This window comes from Plutella xylostella, chromosome 25 (assembly GCF_932276165.1).
Source record: "Plutella xylostella chromosome 25, ilPluXylo3.1, whole genome shotgun sequence".
Taxonomy (NCBI): Eukaryota; Metazoa; Arthropoda; class Insecta; order Lepidoptera; family Plutellidae; genus Plutella; species Plutella xylostella.
The window spans coordinates 3,900,163-3,909,620 of record NC_064005.1 but is presented as its reverse complement, the minus strand read 5'-3'; the positions used below and the strand labels follow the sequence as shown (position 1 = coordinate 3,909,620).

The following is a 9,458-nucleotide window of genomic DNA, read 5'->3' as shown; positions in this document are numbered from 1 at the left end:
CCTCCGTTCACAAGTTTGGTAAATGTTTGGTAACGGAACGGAAGGGACGGTTGCTGTGGTAACCACACCAAAACAATGTCACTTGCATAGTGTCATTTAATTATCAACTTTGGATTGTCGGTATGTGCAATGGAAAAGGAACTGGACCAAGAAATAATAAAAGCGACGCAGAACGCTCTTGGGAAATATGTAAAACGCCCACCATTAAGTGAAAAGTTACTTAAGAAACCCCCTTTTAGATTTCTTCATGACATTGTTACCTCGGTTAGTCAAATATTGATTTTATGCTAATTAAAAAGTAAGAAATTATAGTGTGTTCTTATGGTTCTTACCTTACCAATAATAAAAACAGTATGCTAGCTGCAATAGTCAATACTTATTACGTAACACTTGCAGTAAATAATACTTAAAATGCTTTTTAGTTTTAATTTTATACAATTTATTTTTCAGGTACTAAAAAGTACTGGTTTCTTCGAGGGGTTATTCGATGAATCTGAACTAGTGTCTGATAATGTAAAAGATCGTGAAACCAAGATATTATTCTTAAATAAAGTTATTACAGTTGTGGGTAAGTACACACCTATAACTATACCTTACTTGTTAGATAAGTATTTGATGTAGATAATATTGTGGTGCAAAAAGTGCTACAAAATCATATTCATTGTTACCTACATATAGTATGCCCAGTCAAATATTTATGATTTCTTACATAAGTAATTTTAATTAAGTAGGCATGTACCAAATAAGTCAATGGCAGGTACATTATACCTTCCTACCCTACATTAACTTACAGGTACCTATTGTTTTTTTATGTTTCAGGTCTAACAACAGGTCAACCTCTATCAGTAAAACCGTCAAAAATTGTTGCTGGTCAAGAAGCTGATAAGACAAATGAACTGTTACAAAGTATAGCGTATGCTCTAGATAATAAGCTAACGTCTCATGATGCAGTTAAAAAGTTTAAAGATGGAACGACCAAGACGGAAAAATCAGAGAAGAAAGGTAAAGATACTACAAAAACAGTAAAGAAAAATGAAGAATCCAAGCTTACTTTGAAGAAAACAGATAATTCAAAATCAATACAAAAAGATGTAAATAATGAAAAATCTACAAAAGCAAAAAATGAAAAATCTGTTACCAATTCTACCAAAAGTAAAACAACTAAAGTTGAAAAGGCCAATGATAAATTAACAGTTAAAAAGGAAAGTCTCCCAAAACCATCTAGTAAACAAGTAAAGGTAAATAAACTAGGAAAATCTAACAAAGATGGAGTGGATGGCATTGACAAACAAAATAGTAATGAAAATAGTAAAAATAAAGTTGATCATGAAGAGTCTGAAACAATAACAAATAAGATTGAACTAGAAATTAGTGAAAAAAATGGGGTAATGGAAGAAGATCTCAATAAAGAAAGAGAAGGTGTAGATGCCCCTCTTAATTCTTCCTATGTTATAGCTGAGAATGACATCAACTCCTCATTATCTTCTCAAGATTTGATGGAACCTGACTTGAAAGCCGTTGAAAGCAAAGACATTGCCAATGATAGTAAAAAACAAACTGACTATAATGACTCACAAGAACCGAAAGAAGCAGTCGACGCTAATAGCTATGAAGCGACAAGTAAGAATTTAAATGATGAATTGGTTCAAGATCTAAAAGTAAAGCCTCAACCTATTAAGCTAATAAAAGATGTTAAAAGCTCAAGCTTAGATGAAGCGCCAAATGTGAAACCTTCGGAGAAATCTGGTGTCGTCAGTCGACCGCAGTCAGTGCGGCCGTCGTCGTCGCGACCGGGCGCGCCCAGACTCAGGGAAAAACATGACTATGTGTTAAATGGAAACGAAAACCTTATCGTGGGTAAAGTCAACATCATACAAGAAAATATGTCTATAGATGAGGTGAGTAAGTATAATTTATTTAAAACTAGCTGACCCGGCGAACTTCATACCGCCTCTTACACTATCCTACCCTACACTACACTACCCTATACTACCCTACACTACTCTACACTACCCTACCCTACACTACACTAAACTACCCTACCTACCCTACCCTACCTTTCTTACCTTTTAAACCTTCCCTGGACTTCCACGAATATTTCAAGACCAAAATTAGCCAAATCGGTTCAGCCGTTCTCGAGTTTTAGCGAGACTAACGAACACACGAACAGCAATTAATTTTTATTATATAGATAGATTATATATTCTATTCTATTCTATTCTCTGTGGGGGTGTCAGTACCTGCACCTGGCTCTCTCGAGTGGAACCTTTGTGCATATCCCCAAGGTCTAAACTGCCTTCCTAAGCTTGGACCATTTCCCACCACGCTGGTCCACTGCGGGTTGGTGGGTTCACATATCTAGATGTGCTAGATGTGCTAGATATGCAGGTTTCCTCACGATGTTTTCCTTCACCGTAAGAGCGATGGTATACATTGTACTTAAATTCAGAAAAGAACTCATTGGTACATGTCAGCGCCGGGATTCGAACCCGCATCTCTGGCGTGAGAAGCGGGCGCTTACCCGACTGAGCTACCACCGCTCCGATAGATTATATAGCAAACATTAGTTTTGCCAATCAAGGTAGAGAAAAAGGTTCCACACTCTCGAAGAAAATGGAAATAACCCCCTGTAAACTCACTAAGTGCTGACTAACAAAGTGACTTTATGTAACATGTATGAAACATTCCAGGAAGATGATTCTAGTATAATCATAGTGGACCCGAAGGCAGATGCAGCTCCGGAGGAATCATTGCAAATGTCATCAAACCAACATGGACATTTGGTGCAGCAGATTTTGGATTCTACCAAGGAATTTTCACAGAGTACAGGGAAGACTGAAATAGTAAGTAAGAAAGTATAATGAACATACACTACAAGTGCCTAAAAGGTCAACCTAAAAATCCTTCAGGCCCTGATTGTTAATCCAGCTGGGCCAGAAAATCCTATCTTTTCAAGTCCCATACACCTTTCATCATTAGCTGCGTTCCTCAGCCCACGGGCCATAGACCGAGCATAGGATCGAGTTAAGAACCGTGAGGCAAGCCTCGCTGAGGTGAGACTGGTGGGTACCTAGGCGACTATGAATACACGTCCCTACCTACCCATCTATAACATGTGTTCCAAATCACAGGAATGGCAATTTGATGCACTGAAAGCGAAGGAGGCGTCTAGTCAAGAGATTGAACAGCTGAGGTTCAACATACAAGCGCTGTCGAGGATCGCGAACCCGCTGGGCAAGTTGCTGGACCACATACAAGAGGACGTAGAGGTGATGAGGCAGGAGCTGCAGCAGTGGACCAAGACTTACGAGGATGCCGCTAAGGAATTATCCAAACAGAAAATGTAAGTAATTTTCTGAGCAACAATTTTCCGTTGGACATCAGGCGACGAATTTTGTACCAGAGATTTTTTGTCTTTGAGGGCTTGTAGGTTAATATAGAATATATACAAGGTATGGCCGATATTGCCTAATGGTTGGTAGGTTACATCTACATTCATAGAATATGACTGAAAGACATTCTACATATAGGTATGTAGGTGAGTAGGTACGAACAGGCGGAGGAGTGCGTAGGTATTCACTATTACCTGCGATTGCTGTATTTGATAATGATAAATGGTAGGCATTAGATAGGTAGGTATTATATTAAATAATAGGTAGGAAAGTTACGTCTGGTTCTTATAACATTATGTATCTTGATATAATGAGAAATAAGGATGTTCTACTTACCTCAAGGGTTGAGATTCATCTGATTCAATACTGAAGGATCTTCTTCTGCCAGAAAAACTTCTCTTATGCACACAGATGAACATATTATTTTCATTATCAAAGCTTGAAAACGTGATCCTAACGAAATATACAAATTCTTAATACTCTGAATTGGATAAAATAGATAAATACTTATGTAATTACAAGCATTCAATAGTACAATACAAAATTTTACCAAAATTTAACATTCTACATTATTGTTCTGTTATTTAAGTTAGATCAAGTTTTTTATGGTGTGCAAATAAAGTTTATTGTATTGTATTGTACTGTACATTTGTATAGGTAGGAATACACAACCTATTAAATATAGGTGGAAAATAAGGATTGCTCTAGTAAAGTGATGACCATGAACCATGAATAAACAGTGCAAATTTCTGTAACAACTTGAGTAACTAAGTACTATAACCGGAATTAATGTTCACAGGGCCAATGAAGAGTCACTTCATCCACTACATACAAGAGTAAAACAGTTGGACATGGACATTAAAGAGAAACATGAGAAAATCAATGATCTGAGGGTCATTATACACAAGAACACAACAAGGATTAACAAGTTGATAGCTAATGGCAATGTGCAATAATTATTATACTATAATGTAAACTAGGTAATCACTATTAATTTCATTTTACAAAAATCTTGCAATATATTTTTATCCTAAGAATTTAGATTGATTGTTTTGTTTTAATTAAGTCCTACCATGTCCTAACTACTAGTCCCTAACTAAGGTAAGGTAAGGTATTCCCAAATTCACCAAACAGAAACACTTTTAGCGCAATAGGTATTTTTAATTTCAAACTAAACCATCTAAACTATCACTATTTATATAGATAATATATGAAAACTAGCCTAATAAATTGAGTGAATACATGCAAAAATATTGATTGAGTAGATTTGCATGTAATGCACTCATACAATAACATATTATTAACTTAGCCTATTGTTAATCTTTCAATGGACAGGAAAACAAACCATATGGTACTGAACTGCTGGAGACTAATATATCTGTTCTAGGATTCATTTCTTGTATTGCTATTGATAAGAGATTAACAAATTACATTTATTTTAATATATAGATTCTATGTTTTTTTCATCTTTTCAAATTACTGTAGGTTTGTTGAGATTGGGAAACATAAACAATACAATGGTAATATTATTAAATAATGCAAACTTAAGTAAATTTATATTTACACTCAACTCATATACCTTTATTCAAATGCATTAAATATCCATTACAGATAAAAACACAATCTGAAATCAAATTCATAAAAATACAAGATGGCTACAAATAACAAAAATCATGAATATAATTGAAAATAACACAATATTTCTCCTACTTAGGTATAGGTGGATTATTTGAGGATGTACCAGCCACATCACAGAGGCTGACATAGCAGTTGCCCCCAACTCGAGCCCGTCTCTGCCCTTTCAGCATTAACGCAGCTTGCTCTATGCGCATCACCAGCCTGTGTTGGTTCTCTAGTCTCTCTAGGCAGTTTTTGCAGATAGTTTTGGGGAGAGGATCTGATCTAGATACCTAAAATAAAATGTAATAAATAATTACATTATGAAAAGGACAGATATAGGTCGGACTGACCATAACAGGAGCATAATTAGGCAAAATTTACTTACATTAATTGAAAGGTATCTGTTGATTTTATCAGATATGCTCAGGCGAATTCCTTCTTCGCCATAAATATGAAGCACAACCCGATGCATCTCCGAACACAATCGACAGATGAAGCCTGTGAGTATTCCTCTGTCTAGGCTACCCATCTTGTGATGATTACGAATAACAATCCACACAAAGTAAAGTTGATCCGCAGCAGGTTCAGAGTATCTTCCACGGTAAACTTTCCATAAAATTATTTGAATTGATGATATTTACTTGAAGTTCTTTAATTTATATCTAAACACGAAAATTTCTCTTCTGAACCCCAATAAACTATATTTTTGTGTTTATTTATTTATTTTTCAACCAAAAGATCAAAGACCTTGGAAAATCGATGATGTACACAGAACAGAATACATAACAATATTTGACAGCTTCTTTTTCTTTGCTGTACAGATAAAGTCAGATTATAACTACAGATCTCAGAATAATGCTAAAAGCCTGTTAAGCCGCGTACACACCGGCCCAACGAATATCCAACGATGGATATTTATCATACACAATACAGGGCAGATTGTAGCAACGAAGGTCAACGGAACCCGTTCGTTGGGCCGGTCTGTACACGACTTTAATGTTTTGTTGGCAAATGATGGAAGACAATCAGTGAATAATTGGGTGTGCTCATTATCACTACACACACAATATTAGTCTCAAGCTGCGTACAGACCGGCCCAACGAACGGGTTTCGTTGGCCTTGTTGCAGCAATCTGCCATGTATTATGTATGATAAATATCCTTCGTTGGGATAACCGTTGGCGTTCGTTAGGCGTTCATTGGCCCGGTCTGTACGCAGCTTCATATAATCAAAGATAAGGGTCAATTTATACTGGGGCAGAGTCGGAGCGCAGCGAAGCGTCAAATTCTTCACAAGTAAAGCAAAGCCGCACGAATGGTTGGTTGCGTTGGTCACGCGTAGACGCGCGAATCGCGAAGAATGCGCGCGACTTTTTAAAATCTCAGTAGTAATGTGTGCGTTATGCTGTGGAATTAATGTTGTATTTGTAATGTTCAGTATTGAATAGACGCTTCGATGCGCTTCGACTCTGTACCAGTATAAATTGACCCTTAGTCTATGCTCACTATACTCAAATTCATGTTGTCTTGGTTGTTTTAAGCCGCGTACAGACCGGCCCAACGAACGCCAACGAACGGTTTTCGTTGACCTTCGTTGCTGCAATCTGCGCTGTATAATGTATGATAAATATCCATCGTTGGGATAACCGTTGGCGTTCGTTGGCCCGGTCTGTACGCAGCTTTATAGATGCTGCACTGCATGTTCACTTCATATCTAGATGTACTGGCCTGGATGACTACCAGGGTAGCAGGAGCTTCTCTTTGGGCTGGATCCACTTCTCTCAAATGCATTACACCTGTATCTCCAAGATAAAGGTGAGGGATTTATTTGTAGATACCTATATACCAACCTTACCAAATATAGGAGATTCCTTCCGCCTTTTTTTCTACTTCGATGAATGTTATGATAGGATTTGAAAATACAAGACAAAGACAATGATATTTTTTAAAAGGGCATTTTATTTGCAAAAATATATTTGATCTTATCATAACTCGATCGATCGACTCGGAACCTTTAGTTTATTAGTAGGTATCCCTGCCCCAACGTTTAGGCATCTCATCTGTACTGTTTCGTTGCTAAAAAGACCAGCTTATTTAAAAAATCCACCCCTTTAATAATTTCACTTATGTTTATTATACTGTCTTCTGTCTTAAATTAAATAGTCCTAGCGTTAATTACTCAGGACAACAAACTAGCAAGTTGAAGAGACAACCTATGAATAAAAAGATAAATTAAAGATTATCTCTTTGTAGTCCGAATTGCACTTCATTATTTTGTACATAAAAGTCCGGCCATAGCCGCCTAATTACTTAGACTTCGGTCTATTAAAAATGATAGCATTAGAAGTATTAGAACTGCAGTCTTTTCGCCAGCGAGCCTCCGTCGATGTTCTCTAGAAGCTTCCTCTTGAGCGAGGGTTTCTCCGTCTCCACCTTGGACAGGTTGGAGGGCATCGGCAGCTTGTTGCCGACCGACGGCGCGGGCTTATTGCTGAAACAACATTCTATTATCAAACTACTTTCCATATGATTGTATGAAAAAATGCACGGTCAGCTTCATAAGTAGCTATAAACTTTTGTAACTTCCGAAACTTCCTGCAGAACAAACTGTCAATGTTGCCCGTTTGAATTATAATGAATAGGCAGTTTGTGAGTTTCTCTTATCTACTCGGGTACTCTTGTTTGGCAGCTAGCATCACAACAGTAATAAATCTAGGGCAGAAAGAATTTCCCCTACAGTACTTAGGTCGGGTCTTGATGGATGTTGAGTGAAAGACGCATGTTATACGTATGTTCAATCACTAATTTATTTCTATAATTAATGGGTATTTAAATATGTGCATTACGTGCATGTAAAAGGTATTTCCGTATTGGTCAGCATTATTATTACTGACTAATACGGATGTATAATCTAATGTGTACGACTGTACGTGACAAACCGTACAATACACGCACCTGAAGTAGTTCATCTGCAGCGCTGCGGTGCAGTCGGCGCGGCGCGGCGGGAACAGCGCGAGCAGCCGCTCGAGCAGCAGGATGAGGTCGTCGGGGGCGGCTGAGAAGATGTGCCGCAGCTGCTGCGCCGGGAACTGCTTGAACTGCACGTAGTCCGGCAGCCCTTTGAGGCCCTGCAAGGTGGTTGTGGGCTTAGTTACCCCATTCCTTGGTAGATAATTGTTTTGAGACGAGATATTTGGCTTAAAAAGTTTGCGTGTGGGTATTCCAGTATGAAAAGAGCGCAGTCATAGGGAACTTTCAAATTATGCATATTAGTTCTCGAGTTTTAAAAATGGCGTAGGTATGCTTGTGCTGGAGCGGCCATCGGCACAATGGAAGACGTCACACTGCTGTTTCAGTCAAGTAATATTTTCTGTCTTTTTTGTTCCGAAAAACCGAAAAACTAATTCTAGCATTACAAACTTCACATGCTTAAATATCAGGTTCTACTTTCTACAGTGAGCTTACAAGAAATTCCAATTAGAAGCAAGCCTTCCTCCCAAATACCCATACAGTACAAAACACAAACCGGCCAATTCTCCTCATTGGGTGTTCCAAACACATGGAAGATCTTGGTGAGCTGGTCCAGATCAGACTCCCCGGGCAGGAAGGGCACTCGCAGCAGCAGCTCTTTCATATTTACTTGAAGTTCTTTAATTTATATCTAAACACGAAAATTTCTCTTCTGAACCCCAATAAACTATATTTTTGTGTTTATTTATTTATTTTTCAACCAAAAGATCAAAGACCTTGGAAAATCGATGATGTACACAGAACAGAATACATAACAATATTTGACAGCTTCTTTTTCTTTGCTGTACAGATAAAGTCAGATTATAACTACAGATCTCAGAATAATGCTAAAAGCCTGTTAAGCCGCGTACACACCGGCCCAACGAATATCCAACGATGGATATTTATCATACACAATACAGGGCAGATTGTAGCAACGAAGGTCAACGGAACCCGTTCGTTGGGCCGGTCTGTACACGACTTTAATGTTTTGTTGGCAAATGATGGAAGACAATCAGTGAATAATTGGGTGTGCTCATTATCACTACACACACAATATTAGTCTCAAGCTGCGTACAGACCGGCCCAACGAACGGGTTTCGTTGGCCTTGTTGCAGCAATCTGCCATGTATTATGTATGATAAATATCCTTCGTTGGGATAACCGTTGGCGTTCGTTAGGCGTTCATTGGCCCGGTCTGTACGCAGCTTCATATAATCAAAGATAAGGGTCAATTTATACTGGGGCAGAGTCGGAGCGCAGCGAAGCGTCAAATTCTTCACAAGTAAAGCAAAGCCGCACGAATGGTTGGTTGCGTTGGTCACGCGTAGACGCGCGAATCGCGAAGAATGCGCGCGACTTTTTAAAATCTCAGTAGTAATGTGTGCGTTATGCTGTGGAATTAATGTTGTATTTGTAATGTTCAGTATTGAATAGA

At 38.1% G+C, this 9,458-nt stretch overlaps 2 protein-coding genes across 2 annotated transcripts; one reads left to right on the top strand and one right to left on the bottom strand.

The window, feature by feature from the left end:
* Nucleotides 1-78: 78 nt before the first annotated feature.
* Nucleotides 79-4,433, top strand: LOC105382383 (TRAF3-interacting protein 1). The gene is made up of 6 exons (XM_011552259.3): nucleotides 79-264; nucleotides 451-568; nucleotides 820-1,898; nucleotides 2,691-2,843; nucleotides 3,132-3,343; nucleotides 4,192-4,433. The coding sequence occupies exons 1-6, from the start codon at nucleotides 130-132 to the stop codon at nucleotides 4,346-4,348; spliced, it is 1,854 nt and encodes a 617-aa protein (XP_011550561.3). The 5' UTR covers nucleotides 79-129; the 3' UTR covers nucleotides 4,349-4,433.
* A 2,509-nt stretch (nucleotides 4,434-6,942) lies between these two features.
* On the bottom strand, nucleotides 6,943-8,645 carry LOC125490603 (cyclin-dependent kinase 7-like). Its single transcript, XM_048630390.1, has 3 exons — nucleotides 8,538-8,645; nucleotides 7,967-8,139; nucleotides 6,943-7,502 (listed from the first exon to the last, which is right to left on the bottom strand). Exons 1-3 carry the CDS (start codon nucleotides 8,643-8,645, stop codon nucleotides 7,361-7,363), a joined length of 423 nt encoding a protein of 140 aa, XP_048486347.1. The 3' UTR covers nucleotides 6,943-7,360.
* Nucleotides 8,646-9,458: the final 813 nt, after the last annotated feature.